Raw genomic sequence first — 17,886 nt, forward strand, 5'->3', positions numbered from 1 at the left:
CCCTCCCCCCAATGGGTGGGAATTGGGCTCCCTGCTCAGCCGGGAGCCTACTTCTCCCTCTGCCCCTCACCCCACCCGTGCTCTCTCTCAAATAAATAAATTTTAAAAAATCTTAAAAAAAAAAAAAGAATAGATGTCTGAACAAGATTTGAAGGGTGTGGAAAATTTCCATAAGCAACTGAGTAGGAGGAAGGATAATATAGGGGATGTGAGCATGTGCTTTGTGGGGTGGGGTATGTGTGTTCAAATCATAATCCTGCTGCTAGCCTTGTGGTTTTGAGCAAGTTAAACTCTCTAAGCATCTGTTTCTGTATCTTTAAAATGGGTAAGGCCGCCTGGGTTAGCTCAGTTAAGTGTCTGCCTTCGGCTCAGGTCATGATCTCTGGGTCCTGAGATCGAGCCCCGAGTCAGGCTCCAAGCTTGGCGGAAAGCCTGCTTCTCCCTCTCCCACTCCCCCTGCTTGTGTTCCTGCTCTCGCTGTCTCTCTCTGTCAAATAAATAAAATCTTTTAAAAAAGTAAATAAAATGGGACAATAATACTGACTTGTTATAGTCATTGAGGACCACATAAGGTGAGCCATACTAAGCGGCTGGTTTGTGGTGAGCAGTTAGTAAATTGTTAGCTATTACTATTTTAAGTTGGGATGAAGGACATGGCTTTTTGGAAAACGGCAAGTAGAGAGTAGGACAGCTGAAGCGCAGGGTGGCGTGGATTTAGCGGGTTTTATTACGGACACATTTTAAAAGTTGGATTGTGTTCGGATTTGTTCCCAAAGCTGGTGCTGGACTCGGTGAGTACACAACCCGGAAAACATTACAAAGTCTGAATTCTGACATTGTACATTTTTTCTATGATGTATTGTGTGAGGAGCATTTTGAGAAGAGCAGAATTACACTGGTGGCTACTGGTTCACATTTTGGGGGAAGGGGGAAACACGCTTAAAAATGTGTACATATAGATAGAAACGGAGCCAGGCAAGGCACCACACTTGGCGCCACTTCTGCCCTTCCCCCCAACAGTTGTGCTCCCACGGCGGGCTCTGGGCGCTACTGCGCAGTCGCAGAAACTTCTCTTGGGGGGGAAGTTTGGGCGCCTTCCGCTGGGCGCCTTCCGCTTGGCGCCTCTCTCTGCTGCAGTTGCCTCGTGGGCACGGTCACGATCCAGCCGATCCAGGGGCAGCGCAGACGCCGAGCCTAAGGCACTCAGAGTGGGACTCCCTGCCTCACGATGTCTGAAGAGGAGGGTAAGAAGCCCTTCCAAATCTGTTCCACTCGCTTCTGCTTCTTTTTTCACCCTACCGGGTGGTGGGGGAAGGGAAACAGAGAGTTCGCCCTGTGCCTACCTAGAGGGCCTTGCAGGCGACTAAGGCATTGTCTCGTCATCGGCTATGGCGTGTTCGGTGATGACCTCTGGACTGCTGTCCCCATTTGGTGGCATATAGGAACCGAGGTGTTGCAGGCTTGGTCTGGCCCTGGGTCCGGGACATCCTTGGGTTCATGGTGTTTCAAGGGCTCGAGCTGATCCTGGGGCTCGTGGGGTCCCTGGAGTTCATGGCATCCTAGGGGTCAAGGTGATTCTAGAATTTGAGGGGTCCCTGGGGTTAATGGTGTACTTCGGGGCTTGAGTTGGCCCTAGGGCTCACTGGATTCTTCAGTGGTATCCTCGGAGCCTGAGGTGATCCTGGGGTTTGAGGGGTCCCTGGGGCTCATGGCGTTTCCGGGGCTCCTGGTGTCTGAGAGTCTCGAGAGAGCCGCATTGTGAGAGGCGGGGCTTGGTTTCCGGCATGAGGGCGTTGGTTCTTTCTAGGACCCCTCGTGGTCATAAAACAGCCTCAGCGGTCTCCACAGGGGAGGCGGGGGCGCTGTGATCTGTTTTCCTGAGCCTTCTGCAAGGTAGTGTGGTGGGCACTGGCGCCAGAATAGGTCTGTACAGCGGCGCTTTTTCCTTGAGCTTTTTTTTCCAAAAGGCCTTGTGGGATGTGTGCACAGCACAAACAGCTGTGGAGCATGGACCATTAGGGCACGAAAGTGACTTGGCTTAGTGGGGGGGGGAACTCCTGGGAGGAGAAGATTTGATTTGCGGAAGGTTAAATCTGCACTTTACAGCCTTGTATTCAGCAGCGCTGCGGTGGGGTGGTTTGGGCTGTTTCTCACCACCTCTCCTACGATGCTTGTGCGTGCAAGCTTTTGAGATTTGGCTACTTGTTAAGTACTTGGTGCTGACTTCCTGGGACGAGTTGATCCTTTATCCTTTCTCATTCCCTGTCGGAGGAAGTAGGGGTCCAAAAGGACGAAGACAGGGGCGCCTGGGTGGCTCAGATGGTTAAGCGTCTGCCTTCGGCTCAGGTCATGATCCCAGGGTCCTGGGATCGAGTCCCGCATCGGGCTCCCTGCTCAGCGGGCAGCCTGCTTCTCCCTCTGCCTCTCTCTCTCTCTGTCTCTCATGAGTAAGTAAATAAAATCTTAAAAAAAAAAAGGACGAAGACTCTTAGACTATTAGAATTTTGAGTTTAAAAGATTGACAGATTAGTAGTTGATTCATTATGACATCTCTTGAAATTGAGAAGTTGATTTTTGAGGCTTTGGTGGTGACTGCGTTTGCTCAAAGACTGTGCAGCTTTGCTGTTTTATTGTGAAAACATACAGAAGGAGAAAGAAAATAAAGATGTAGGTGTGGCGAAGTCCCTGGGTAAAGAGCCAGTTCTTTGCTTCAAGAGGGCAGATGAGACTTAAAAAGGAGTCAGAGGATACTACAAAATGTTAGGACCCCTAGAACATAGGGGTGCACTTCCAAGCATACTTCAGGGCCCATCCCACCTGCTGTACGACTGAGCACCGTTGTTTGACAGAAAAGGCTCTAACTTAATGTGTTGGCAACTGCCCCCTTTCCGCCTCTACCTAGCTCTCCCCAAATTGGGACTGCTTTGTGGTTTTAAGACATTAAGTGGTAAACTGATTTAATGTTTGCTGATAATGATTTTACAAACAACTCTTCTGCACAATGTTTTCTAAAGCAGGGCATGGGCTCAATTCAGTTTTAAGCCTGCCTGCAGCAAGTGCTGGGCTCTGGGATACAGTTTTGGTGGCATTATCTCTCATTTGGTCAACTTCGTAGTCTCTAAAGTTCCGATATGGATGTGGAAGGGCTGCTTTTGAGAGTTCTGCTAGGAGATTTAGAAAGTGGTTGTTCAATGTATTGACACAGTTTTGCTAGAAAAGCAGACCAGTCTGGCCGTTGTCATCTGCCGTGTTTTGGGGTGGATTTCTTGCAGTGGTCCTCATCTGAAAGGAAAGTTGCAGCCTGCATCTTTCTGAACTGTGCCTTGTCTGATTAAGTTCATGGCAACTTGGTTCCTTGCACCTTAGAAGCGTAACCTTCCAAAAGCTTCTAAATGTTTTAATGTCTTCTAAAAATGGCTTATGAAGGTTATGTATATATCTAAAGGAATTAATTGGAATTTTACAAATTTACTGAGAAACCTGGGTGGAATTGTCAGTAGCTTTACTGGGTCCAGTGCAAAAAATCTGTTGACATATAAAAGCTTATCTTAAAAATAAGACTTTAATTACCTTTGTTATTTTCTTCTGATTATGAATTCTATAAAGTTTATTGTAGAGACTCTTAACAAATACAGAGAAGTCTAATGAAGGTCATTTTGCCACCCAGAGATAGTGACTTAGAGATAACAATTAGTATGTTTCCTTCTGTTCTCAAAGTTAGGATTACATCGTATTTTTTCTATTTGAGCCTTTCTCCCTGCTTTGACATTATTTCACTAGCATTTCTAATATCACTAAATGAGAATGTGTTTCTCATTGGCAGTATGCCATTTCATCATATGGAAATGCCATAATTTATTTAACCAATTCCCTTTTGTTTGAATAATTAGATAGTTTCTAATGTTCCATTTTTTCCATGAAGACTATTAAGTGGACTTCACAGTACATCTCCAAACCCAGTGCCATGTTTTTAAGGATGAGAAAACAGAGGCAAAAGAATAAATGTATGTGGCTGAAAGGTCATGCCTCTGGATGGCTAAAGAGCCTGAATTGGAACCCACATCATGTGATTCCTAATTCAGTATCATTTTCACACCAGCACATTCCCACACACTGGCTAATTACTTGATTGTAATGCTTTGGTCTATTTCAAATAAATGTAGAGTCCAAGTTGTGATGCAGTGTACATGTGATCGGCGAGTTAATACTTCGAGCTTAAACATGTTCTTCTTTTTCAGGCCAATTGTAAAAAGCAAAAAAGCCCGTTTATATAGCATACATTATGCATGGTGTGCTATTTGTCATATTCATTAAAATGGTTTATGGAGTTGATATTTCACATCTAGTTTATATGTGGCCATTTATTTTACATTCTGTGAGATTCAATTTGAATTTGTTTCATAACAACAGTTATGACTGTACTTTATTTCTACATTATTTATTATCAAAGATTAATACTGAGTTTTAGAGACCAAGTTTGGGAACTCTTGGTCAGTAGAGTGTGGCTATGTAACATCAGCTGTAGCATTTAAAAGTTAAACACATATCACTGAACACAGAGCAGCACGGCCAGGTGGTCACGTTTTTTAAAGAAGAAATTTATTGCTCTATAAAACTGGAAGTACTAGAGACACTAGTGTATGTGTGTATATACATGCATATAAACATTCATATATATCTTAAAGCTTCATACTAAGCAATTTATTTCTTAGCTGACTTGCAGGGATTAGAGACATGAAAATATTTCGTGCAATTTTTTCAGTAAAAATGTGTTTTTAAACACTCCATAACTTTATAAGGTGGTTTCCTCTAGACACTGATTTATGTGGTATCTAAACTTTCTCTTTGCTTATTCCTAGATTATATTATTGTAACTGTTGAGGATGACAGTGATGGCAATGATATTGATGTTGTGATAATGGAAGATTCTGAAACAGAACTTACTGAGAACACACTTTCCACTGATGGCATGTTGACTGTAGAACCAAATTGTCGAGCCAGCAATGATAACTATCAGCAACTATCCCAAATGACATATGGTAATTTTGTTCTGTTTCCTCCTCTGCAAAATTTTGCTCCCTGGTCCTGATATCTGGTAAACTGCTTAAATAATCCTATAACTTTTACATTAGTCAGTTCTAATCAGGGCAAGTTTCATGGTAACGTCAGTGTTTATGTGTGCTTGCTTTTTCTCTTCATTTAAGCTTTGTCACGTCTCCTGTTCCATTTTTGCTCTATCGAGTGCGAAGGTAGCCTCAGAAAGCATTGGGAGAATATACTCTATCTCTGAAAAATTATTTATAGCTGGCATCTTTTTTTTTTTAAAGATTTTATTTATTTATTTGAGAGAATGAGAGAGAGAGAGCACAAGAGAGGGGGGAGGGTCAGAGGGAGAAGCAGACTCCCTGCTGAGCAGGGAGCCCGATGCGGGACTCGATCCCAGAACTCCAGGATCATGACCTGAGCCGAAGGCAGTCACCCAACCAACTGAGCCACCCAGGCGCCCTATAGCTGGCATCTCTAATTGTAACTATTTGGTGGCAAAGGAAAAACTGAATTTATGGGAAAAACAACTTGGATCAAGAGTTCATGGAACAGATTGACACGACTGTCTATGTAGATCTAAGGAATCAACAAAAACTGGAACTAATAAGCAATTATAGCATGATTGTAGGATACAAGGTTAATATGCAAAAGTCAATCCCTTTCCTGTATACCAGCAGTAAACAACTGGAACTTGAAATTAAAAACACAGCAGCATTTACATTAGTACCCAAAAAATAGTCCACGGAAAGTGGAGTCTTGTAACCAGAAGTGCGGTAGCTACTTGGCCTTCCAATGGCTGCTTCTCACAGTAATGAAGGAAATGTGAAGCCATTCACCTCCTCACTCACACAAAGAGCCAAGAGACACTAACCCCTTGGAACATTTCTTTGTTAGCTATATGACAATTTGTTCTTTGCCCTTTGTTTAGAGAATTGGGTTTCCTACTCCTTAAAAATGTTACTGCTTAGGGGTGCCTGGGTGGCTCAGTCGGTTAAGTGGCTGCCTTTGGCTCAGGTCATGATCCTGGGGTCCTGGGATTGAGCCCCACATCGTGCTCTCTGCTAAGTGGGTGGGGAGTCTGCTTCTCCCTCTCCCTTTGCTGCTCCCCCTACTGTGCTCTCTCTCTCTCAAATACATAAATAAAATCCTTAAAAACAAATGTTATTGCTTAGACTGGAGATCAGCAAACTGTTTCTGTAAAGGGCCAGACAGTGAATATCTTAGGCTTTACAGCCATAAAGGCTCTGTTGCAACTACTCAACTCTGCTGTTGAAGTAAGAAAGCAGCTGATATATAAACATGAGTGTGGCTGTATTTCAGTAAAACTTTATTTATAAATACTGTAATTTGAATTTCCTATCATTTTTCCATTTCATGAAATATTCTTCTTTTGGTTTTGTTTTTTAATCATTTTTAAAAATAATTTTTGATATTAAAATAACTAAAATAGTTTTTTTTTTTAAAGATTCTTTTTATTTATTTGACAGTGAGAGACACAGCGAGAGAAGGAACACAGCAGGGGGAGTGGGAGAGAGAGAAGCAGGCTTCCTGTCGAGCAGGGAGCCTGATGTGGGGCTCAATCCCAGGACTCTGGGATCATGACCTGAGTCGAAGGCAGACGCTTAACGACAGCCACCCAGGCGCCCCTGAAATAGTTTTTTGATATTTTATATTTACTCTCCATTTTTAGGAGTTACACAAATTTTATACACTTCAAATCCAATTACATTTTAATTTTTTTTAAGTAAGCTCTACACCCAATGTGGTGCTTGAACTCACAGCTCCAAGATCGAGAGCTGCATGCTCTACCGACTGAGCCAGCCAGGCGCCCGTTTTTTAATCATTTAAAAATGTAAAAAAACAAAAAAACAGAACCATTCTTAGCTTGTGGGCTAAGTAAAAATAGGCAGCAAGGTGGATTTGGTCTGTAGGCTGTCATTTGCCAACCCCAGATCTAACTGATGCCAAAAATTTTTGACAGTACTTGTCCTCTGTTCTGGTTTTGAAAACTACGTGCAGAACCAGCAGAATACTTTCTAGTGTGTTACACAACGTCTGGCTTATTCAGATAGCCCTCTTTAGTGGGAGAGAACTAGAAGAGACTTTTCAAATGTGGATACCATTTGACCTATTATTTCTACTTCTAGGACTTTATCCCATAGAACTACTCGCAGAAGGGTAAGACTGTTTAGCAGTGTGCTTTGCATGAGCAAAACTTGAGAAGTAACTTGAATATCCATGAATTAGGGACTAGTTCAAAGAATCATAGCCTATTTGCATGACAGGAAATTAAGAAGCTGTTATAGGGGTTGCAATATATCTAAAAGTATTAGTTTGGAAAGACCAATACATATTTAGTAAAAAAAAAAAAAAAAAAAGGAGAATGCAATGCACTACTTATAGTCTGATCCCTTTTATCTTTCTAAGTGATGCAAAAATTTAGGATAAGGGATTTCAGAAAAGGTGGCGAGGTAATTTTTTATTGTGGTAGAATATACATAACATCATGCTTTTTCCCTTTGTTCTATTACTGTGAGGTGTTATGCTGATTGGTTTTCTTTTGTTGAACCACCCTTGCATTCCTGGGATAGATCCCTCTTGGTCATGGTGAATAATCCTTTCAATTTGCTGTTGGATTAGATTTGCTTTTCTTTTAATGTCTTTTTCTGGCTTTGGCTTTGGTATCAGGGTAATTCTGGCCTCATAGAATGAATAAGGAAGTGTTCCCTCTTTTTAGTTTTTTGGAGGAGGTTGAGAAAGATTGGTGTTAATTCTTTAAATGTTTGGTAGATCCACCAGTGAAGCCCTCTGATCAGGTCTTTTCTTTGCTGGGAGGTTTATGATGACTGATTGAATCTCTTTACCTGTTATAGGTCTGTTGAGATTTTCTATTTTTTCTTGAGTCGCTTTAGATAATAACTTTTTTAAATTATAAAAACAAATTGTTGGGGTGCCTGGGTGGCTCAGTCGGTTAAGTGTCTGCCTTTAGCTCAGGTCATGACCCGGGGTCCTGGGAACAAGCCCCACATCGGGTTCCTTGCTCAGTGGGGAGCCTGCTTCTCCCTCTCCCTCTGCTGCTCCCCCTGCTTGTCCTCTCTCTGTCAAATAAATACATAAAATCTTAAAAAACAACAACAACAAATTGTTTTCTTACATACCAACATCAAGCAATTAGAATATATATAGGGTTAGGGCACCTGGCTGGCTCAGTGGATAGAGCATGCAACTCTTGGACTTGGGGTCGTGAGTTCAAGCCCCACATCGGGCATAGAGCCTATTTAAAAAAAAGAATATATATATATATATATATGGATGAAAACTCAGTTGATAATGGCTACAACTAAATATTAAAAATTCTAAGGAATAAATGAATAAAAATAGCAGAATCTGTATGAAAGTGGAGCAAATATTTTAATGAAGGTCATAAAATAAGGCTTAAGTGGAGAGATATAAGTTGTTCCTAGAGGAGAAAAAACACTCTCATATAACTTAAAAAAAAAAAAGATCTTGAGAAAATGTGTTTAAGGACAGGTGGTAATTTACCATATCAAACACTAAAACATTTTAGAAGTACAATTATTAAAATATGATGCTACTAGTTTTGAAATAAAGAGCCAGATTTAATGTAGCAGGAAGCTCATAAAAACAAAGAATTTGGAGTTAATATACTGTAGTATTTTAGGAAGAGAAGCATAGATAGTAAATCATGGTGGTACATATGCTTAACTATTGGGGGGAAAAGCCCATTGGGTTTCACCTCATATCACACAGTTAAATAATTTCAAGATAGATTAAAGAGTTGAATATCTAATGAATGGAAGTATAGAAAACTAGGAGAAAATCTAGTTGAATGTTTTTTTATTCCTAGTGAAAGACTGAGTGTAACAGCAGTTGAAGAAATCGTAAAAATATTAATGAATTTGGTAAAATAAAAACAGAGAACCCCTCCCAATCTTAAAAATATCAGACTTCAAAATCACATCAGCACTTGAGAAAAATATTTGCTGAAAATATACATTTTCGAGGGTTACTATTCTTAAGTTAAAAAGACCTCATACAAATCAAACAGGAAACATTGGGCAATGAGCACAGGACACAAAAAATAACAGATGGCAGAACAAGAAATCTTAATGGATAGAAAACATTCAGAAAATATTCAACTGCATTAGTAACAAGAGAAATGCAAATTAAAATGAGATACAGACTTTAAACTTTCCTCTACAAAATTAGCAATTTTTACACGGTAATTCAGTTTACTGATAATGGAGAAAAACTATTTCATTGCAGTTCTCTACAAATATAAGTTACTCAATCCTTTTAGCAACACCTGTCAGAGGCCCCTGGAATGTTCATAGCCTTTAACCTAGTGATTCTCCTAAAAATCCATTATAAGGAGCTTTTCAGAGATGTGCATAAATATTTGCATTGTATTTATAGCATTATAGCAAAATAGTGAAAAATTGGAAGCCATATAAATGTCCCACAACAGAAATCAGATAACCTATGGACATCCACAGTGGAATATTATGCAGGTATTTCTAAACTATTTTTTTTAAATTATTGTATGTCAAGTATATTTCAATTGAAAATAAAGAAAAAATAAAGGAGAAAACATTTTAAAAAAATTATAAAGGACATATAAAATTGTTCAGAATTTATATATGGTGTAATTCAAACTATATTAAATATATATGGAGTAAGAAAAAGAGAAGGAAATAAATCTAAAGATTATGATGTTTATTGGTGATGGATTACTTTGTTTAGATTCTGAATTTTTTTAAAGAGCTTAATTTTTAGGTAGTTTTTTTAAAGATTTTATTTATTTATTTGACAGAGAGAGAGCACACAAGCAGGGAGAGCAGCAGGCAGAGGGAGAGGGAGAAGCAGGCTCCCCGCTGAGCAGGGAGCCTGATGCGGGGCTCGATCCCAGCACCCCGGGATCATGACCTGAGCCGAAGGCAGACGCTTAACCGACTGAGCCACCCAGGTGCCCCTTTAGGTAGATTTTTTATAGAAATCTACCATATACAAAAATATGCACAAATCATATTCAGCTTAAGGAATATTCAGGTTAACACACAAGTCCAACCAGCAACCGCACCAAGAAACAGAAGGTCCTGAGTGCCCCAGAATCAGCCCTCACCTCCCTTGCAGTCACTGCCCCTCTTGCAAAGTAGCACTATCCTGAACATCTCCCACCATTGATTACTTTTGCCTATTTTTGAGCTTCAGAACAGTTGAATCATATACAATTCATTTAGGTTCCTGGACCCAGTTCCAAACTGTGTGTTGGTACTGGTGGTGAGGGCTTCTCACATAACACCAGGCAATTCCTGGACACAAGCAGGGTGAGAATTCAACTCAATTCTGACACTATCCACCCAGAGCCAGCATCAAGTTCCACAGGTGGGGGGCTCAGTCCCACAAGACTGCACCCCCCTTCCCCTTCAGACACCAGTTGCAAGCCTGGGCGATTACCCAGGCTTCTGACCGAACGGCTTTAACAGGTTCCCGTGGCCCCCTCCTCAGGTTTGGTTCATTTGCTAGAGCGGCCCACAGAACTCAGAGAAACATTTTACTTACCACATTGCCGGTTTATTAGAAAAGGATATAACCGTGGAACAGCCGGATGGAAGCGATGCAAGGGACAAGGAATGGGGAAAGGGCGTGGGGCTTCCAGGTCCTCTCAGAGCAGGCCATTCTTCTCAGATCTCCACGCACTCCCCAACCCGGAAGCTCTCCGAACCCTGTGCTTGGGGTGTTTATGGAGGCTTCCTTACAGAGGCATGACTCATTAAGTCATTGGCCAACTGATTCGACCTCCAGCCCTCTCCCCTCCCTGAAGGTCAATGGGTGGGACTGAAAGGTCCAACCCTCTAATCACAGCTTCCTTCCCCTGGTGACCCGCCCCCATCCTCAGGTGATCTAGAGGCTTTCCACTTCATTAATATAACAAAAGACACCTTTATCACTCTCCGCACTTAAGAAATTCCAAGGGTTTTAGGGGCTCTGCCAGAAACAGATGAAGACCAAATATATATTTCTTTTTTTTAAGATTTTATTTATTTATTTGAGAGAGAGTGAAAGAGAGACAGAGAGAGCACAAGCAGCGGGGAGCGGCAGAGGCAGAGGGAGAGGGAGAAGCAGGCTCCCCGCTGAGCAGGGAGCCCGCCCGCCCGAGGAGCTCCGTCCCAGGGCCCCGGGATCATGACCTGAGCTGAAGGCAGACGCTTAACCGACCGAGCCACCCAGGCGCCCAAAATAGATATTTCTTAATATAAATCACATCACAACTATATTCTTTGGTGTCTGGCTTTTGCTCAGTGCTCTGGTTGTGAGGTTCATCCTCGTGTGTAGCAATAGTTGGTTCATACTCATTGCTGTGTAGGCTTTCTTTGTATGAAAACACCCCCATTTAATTATTCATTATTAGTCTTAATCAGAATAAAGCAACCACTTTAAAAAATAAAAATTGAAGTTACACCTCAAATTGGAGGTATTTTATCATTGAATTTTCCCCACCACATTGGCCTGCCTTTATCTAACTTGGGAGTTAATTCTCCCTTCACTCTGCCTCTGATTCCTTCCCTGGCCCAGGATGGCTAATGGGAATTAAGTCTGTCATTAAGGCGCCCCACCCCCACACAGTGATGCCAGCCGCCAGGTCTCTCCTACTACAAGATAGACTGTGATAGCACTGCTTTCCGGGTCTTTGCCTTGTTGCAGAGTTAACTGACTCAGAACCATAACTGAGCCTACAGAATTCTAGAATATATGTGGGCTTATATTTCACATATGTTCATTTAGGTTTAAGATAACGTGTAACTATGGAAAAAAATCATAATTTTAGAGTTCAAGTGACGTTGGAGATAATGACCGGTTTTCACCTGGCAGATGAGGAGGTGGTGTCTTTGTGGTCTGCCCAGGCCACACTGTGCAGGGGGGAGGGGCAAGCCAAAATAGACTCCTGACTCACATTTGGAGGCCTGCTGCCTTCCTAAGTAAAAAGGTTTTTGGGCTCTTTTCAAAAAGCATTTAGGAGTTGTGTTCCCTTGTTCATTTGTTTCCAGCATTTACTCTGTAGTCTTTCAGTTGTGAAGCATTCACTTCACAATTTGGAATTTGCGTGTGATCTTCATTCTTATTCCTAGGTGTGGCAGCCTAGCCCTTCAATTATTAAGGGTTTATTCTAAATCACTAATGGAAGAATTATTGTTTTGTCACTCTCTAAAATTCAGGACTCCAATTCAGTTTGAGTTGGCATTCGGAAAACATAACCCTATTTAAGTTGATTATGGTAGTAAGTCTGTGAAGTACCTTTTTTATGTGTTGCTTTTCAGGAGTAGGTGGTTTACCACCCCTAGGTGACCAGGCAGTTCCACAAATGAACCATCTGGCAAATTTAAAAAGATACAGCTCCAACTCAGTGGAAATGGAGCTTCTCCCACTGCGCAAAAGAGGACGTACATCTTTTCCAAGGAGGGATAATACGGTTTGTATATTAAATTGAAAATTTTTCTTTGTTTTTTTCATTCTGCCTTATCTCTTTTTTTAAAAATTGAGTTTAATTTCATATAGTGAACAGTTCAGTGGTCTTGACAAATATGTATACCCCCCCAATCAAGATAGAGAACATTTCCACCATCCCAGAAAGTTCCCTCATGCCTCTTCCCAGTAAGTGCCCCCCCAAACTTTGGAGAAACGACATTCTGATATTTTTCTCATCATAGATTAGTTTTGCCTGTTCTAGAATTTCATAAAAACAGAATCATACAGTATGTACTCTTGTGTCACGGTCTCTTTTTCTTAGAATAATGTTTTGGAGATTCATCTGGTTATAGTGACATTTCATTCCCATTCATTGCTGAGTAATATTCTGTTGTATGAATGTCCATAATTTATCTATTCTCCTTTTGACGGACACTTGGGTTATTTCCAGTTTGGGGTATTATGAGTAAAGTAGCTCTGAACATTATTATGGAAGTGTTTTTATGAATGTATGTTTACATTTAATTTGAGTGAAGACTCAGGAGTGCAAACACTGGGTCACAGAACAGATAAAGTTTAGAAGAAACTGCCGGTTTCCTGATGTAGTTGTACTGTTTGACATTTCCATCATATTTTGCTGTGCTTCTTGATCTCTGAAGGAGAACAAAATAGATTATTAGACTATATATAATCTAGCTTACCAGAAAGTGCATTGATTTACTTATATAAGGAGGAGGACACTAGTAAGTACCTGAGTAGTATAGGCAATTTTAACTTCTGACAGCCCCAATATGTTCATCTATGGGCATAATGTTAACTGCCTACCAGGAGTAATGGTTTCTGACATAATTATGTGAAAGCACTTTGAAAAGTATAAAGCACTACACAAGGGTAAGATGACAATATTGTTTTTATAATGACTAGTCTATATTACAATTCCGTATAATTTTTGCTGTCTGATAAGTTGGTAATGCAGGGCTGATTCATAAAATTTTAAAGCAAAAACATTGATAACTACTTGGTATGTTTATGTCAAAATTATTATTATAGTCCATAATTCATCCTTAGAATAGAGTCCTTATAATTAAATATAATGGTTATTTGCTGTCCGTCTACATACTTAGACCCTGTTTTATTCCAAAAAACAATTTAAGGTGTCCTGGAGATTAATTTATTGAGAAAAATAGGTGTTTAGTGCTTCTTCTTTTGTCCACAGAGTGTCACTGTTGGATTATTTGAAAACCAAAAGCCATAAAACCTTTGGTTCTTTGTTTCTGGTTAGAAATATTTGCTTTTTAAAGCAGTTCTGGTGCCAGATTACTAGAAGACTAGTCTTTTTACCCTGAAGTGCAGAAGGGGTTAAGCTTGGTAGAAAATGGCGTCTTAAGTATAGTTGGGTGAATGAGAAAACAGTTCAGTGAGTACAGTTGGCCCTTGAACAGTGCGGGCATTAGGGGTGCTGACCCCCTGCACAGTCGAAAATCCCTGTGTAACTTTTGACTCCCCCAAAACTTAACTACTAATAGCCTACTGTTAGCCAGAAACCTTACCAACAGTCAATTAACACATATTTTGCATGTTATATGTATCACATACTGTATTTGAACAAAAAAGCAGGCTAGAGAAAAGAATGCTAGTAAGAAAATCATAAGGAAGAGAAAATACATGTATAGTATTGCACTGTATTCTTTGAAAAAACTCCGCATATAAGTGGACTTGCACAATTTACACCCGTGTTGTTCAAGGGTCAGCTGTATATCTTTTTGTGTTGTTGTATTTGTGGTGAGCCTTTGGCGCTTGTTGAAAGCAGAATTGAAGTCCTGAATGTTTCTTCAGTTCTTTTTGTTCATATTTTCTTTTGGTTTATTAATAAATTGTTCCTGGACAAGAACACGAATACCCGATTGGGAAGAAGTTGGAAGTGTCATTAATGAATGCATATCAGACTGAATATTTACATAATATTAATTGCTAATTCCCAAATATTCACACTTACTATCATAAAGAAAATTATTTAAGTTCTTTTTCAGCCTTCACGTACTGTGGAGTAACTCAACTTGAGAACTGAAGGAAATACTTCTCTCTCGTGACTTTGTATGCTTCCATAGCAATGAACCAGACAACACTTAACCATTTGATTTCCTTCTTTTCCTTATCTAATAGGAGATTCACAGCAGTTTCCTACCCTGTTTGAGTAGCTTTTCTCATTTTTGAAATAATTTTAGATTTACAAAACAGGTGCAAATATATTACAGAGAGTTCTCATGTATACACTTCATACAACTTCCCTTAATGTTAACTTACTGTATAACTTAAAATTAGGGTAATTATATAAGCATAGTACTGTTTTCATAGCCATGATATTAACATTGTTACAGTACTATTAGCTAAACTGCAGTACTTGTTAGAATTTCAACATTCTTCACCCCTTGTCCTTTTTCCGTTCCAGGATCCATTCCAGTATCCCACATTGAGTTTAGTTGTCTCTCCTCAGTTTCTTCCCGTCTGTGACGGTTCCTCATTCTTTCCTTGTCTTTCATGACCTTGACATTTGTGATGAGTGTACCAATCAGTTATTTTGTAAAATGCCTCTCAATTTTGGTATGTCTGATATTTTCTCTTGAATAGATTGAGGTTATGCATTTTTGCAAGAACACCACACAAATGTTGTCTCCTTATTGAATCGTTATCAGGGGAACAGGATGTACATGTATCTTTTGACTGGTGATGTTAACATCGATCTCTTGGTTAACGTGGTATCTTCTGGATTTTTCTGCTGTAAAGTTACTGTTTTTTCCTTTGTGGCTAATAAATCTTAGGTGGGGGGTACTTTGGGACTCTGCTGATATCCTGTTTCTCCTCAATTTTTTGCCCACTGAGTTGAGTTAGCTCGTGGATTTTACCTGCAACATTCACTAACTATGGTGTTGGCCAAATGGTGACCATTTCCCTCATTCCCATGTATATATTAAAAGGAATTCATTTGTAAGGAAGAGCTATCTTTTCTATTCCATTTATTTATTCAGTTATATATTTTATATCTATATGGACTCATGGGCATTCACTGTATATTGTATGAGTTTTTTATAATCCAATGTTATTATTTTATTGATCAAATTTTCCAACCTTGGTTATAGGGAGGTCCTTCCAGTTGGATCTTGTGGCCTTTTTACATGCCCCCACTTTTTTTTTTTTTAAAGATTTTATTTATTTATTTATTTATTTGACAGAGAGAGACAAAGCTAGAGAAGGAACCACAAGCAGGGGGAGTGGGAGAGGGAGAAGCAGGCTTCCCGCGGAGCAGGGAGCCCGACGCTGGGATCATAACCTGAGCCCAACGCAGAGGATTAACGACGGAGCCGCCCAGACGCCCCATCCCCCACTTTTTTTTGAGCACTTCCTGATTTCCTGACATCACAAGATGTACTAGGCTCATTTATACTTTTCCTGACCCAGCCCTGGAATTCACCTTTCTCCAAGGAGCCCTGGTTCCTTTATTGGAGACTGGTATTTAGAAACCAAAATCTGGACACTAGATATGTTCATTGCTAGTTTTTTGTCATTGATCTTAGGTCCTCCCAGTGAACAGAGCGAGGAAATATATGTATACTATTCCATGCATACACATACATCTTTATTTCTATATCTGTCTTTGTATATATTATAAACTATGGGTTCATACTGATATTCAGTAGCTTTTCTTAAACCTAGGTTCTTATATGATAACTTCTTTCCTCATCCCCTTTTTAATCAGCTCTTACCTGTTTCATTCTCGTGTGAATATGGGTTTTGGTTTTACTTTATCTCTCTGTTTTATATTACAAGACTTGAAATGCTTTTGGAACGTAGATGAAAAAGAAAATAATTAAAACAGAAAAATATATAAAGTACTGCTTTGGGGCGCCTGGGTGGCTCAGTCGTTAAGCGTCCGCCTTCAGCTCAGGTCGTGATCCCGGGGTCCTGGGATCGAGCCTCGCATCGGGCTCCCTGCTCGGCGGGAAGCCTGCTTCTCCCTCTCCCACTGCCCCTGCTTGTGTTCCTGCTCTTGGTGCCTCTCTCTCTCTCTCTCTGTCAAATAAATAAATAAATAAAAATAGAGTACTGCTTAGTTTGGGTCCTAGTGATATTAAGCATTGACTACTTATTTTTATAATATGAATAGGAGAGAAATGAATCTGAAGGTTTCTGTGAAGAAAATCATCAAAACCAACTTATGGAACTCCAACACCATTGCGAGGTTATCAGATTTCGGTCTTTTAATCTTTGCTTTTTTCAAAGATTTTATTTATTTATTTGACAGAGAGAGAGATAGCGACAGCAGGAAAAATGTAGTTCTTCAAAATTTTGAGTGAAATGTTTTTTTTTACCTCATTTAATATCACTGTGCTATTAATAGAAATTTTGTCATGTCAAATTCTGTATGATTATCAGTCCATTGTGATGCATTTCAGAAAATTTTCTAGTTAGAACAGTATCCCTAGGTGAAAAATTTGAAATAAAAATATGGCTTTTGTAGCTTAAACGAAACCCAACAGCCCATAACTGGTCAAATGTAGTTAAATCTCTTTCATCTAGATTGTTCAATATTTAATTTCTCCAATATACTCTCTCATGGAAATTGGCTGATTTCAATGAGATTTAGTATGTGCCTAAATGCCTATCAAAATATCTCAATTGAAAGAAAATGGCAGCATACCATTGTTTTTTTAAAGAGCATATCTTGCGTAGTTTGTAGTTTGGAGGGAATTTTGTAAAAGTTAGCTTGCTGGTGGAGGTTGATGGGTGTAATTATCAAGGATTTTGTGAGCTGCATCCTCTAGAGGTAATGGAAGTTTGCTTTTTAAAAAGTAGTTAACATACGAAGTTTGTTGGATTAAAATGAGCTACCGTGCCTAAGTAAAGAATGTTTAGGTGAGTCTTTATCACTGTTATTGAGAACAGAAGTGGACTGCCTCAAGGGAACATATCAGGTCTTTGGGGAAGGATGTATGGCCGGGGGGGGCGTTGGAAGGGGGGTTCTGATGGCCTGCCTCACATAAGCACCCACGACACCCCGGGCTGCCACTGCTCTGCCAGGGCCTCCTTTCTGAGCGACGGTGCAAGATGTGGTGGGCTAGAACGTGGAGGAGGAGAAAGGCCCAGGGGCCCAAGTCACAGCCCTGAAACGGACCATCGGGGATCCTCCCCATTTCTCCCAGTGTGCTAACTCTCTCCTTTCTTCGACCCCTTCCCTTACCAGTCTAGACCAGTTGCTGCACACTTCCATTTTTTCCTTTTCTGTCCTTGCCCAGAGTCCTCTTTAGGAAGACCCCAGCCCTGCACAGGCTGGGAAGCAGAGGGGGCACCTGCTGG

The 17,886-nt window shown here is 40.4% G+C and overlaps 1 protein-coding gene across 7 annotated transcripts in view; it reads left to right on the plus strand.

Moving 5' to 3' along the window:
- Positions 1-1,044: 1,044 nt before the first annotated feature.
- Positions 1,045-17,886, plus strand: part of BEND2 (BEN domain containing 2) — a 132,074-nt gene continuing 115,232 nt past the window's right edge. For 4 of the 7 annotated variants that reach the window (XR_012381054.1, XM_073902034.1, XM_073902033.1 and 1 more), the window contains exons 1-3: positions 1,045-1,244; positions 4,860-5,039; positions 12,387-12,538. Coding sequence is in view for 6 of the 7 variants with exons in the window: in XM_073902034.1 (XP_073758135.1) it covers positions 1,229-1,244; positions 4,860-5,039; positions 12,387-12,538 (348 nt within the window). In the remaining variant the exon portion in view is untranslated. Of the gene's footprint in view, positions 1,245-1,446; positions 1,572-1,827; positions 1,924-4,859; positions 5,040-12,386; positions 12,539-17,886 lie in introns of those variants that run through there. The other 3 variants (XM_073902035.1, XM_073902036.1, XM_073902038.1) reach the window with 3 other exon arrangements.

This window comes from Callorhinus ursinus, unplaced genomic scaffold (assembly GCF_003265705.2).
Source record: "Callorhinus ursinus isolate GAN/ISIS: 27379988/994484 unplaced genomic scaffold, GSC_fseal_2.0 scaffold16, whole genome shotgun sequence".
NCBI classification, from domain to species: Eukaryota; Metazoa; Chordata; class Mammalia; order Carnivora; family Otariidae; genus Callorhinus; species Callorhinus ursinus.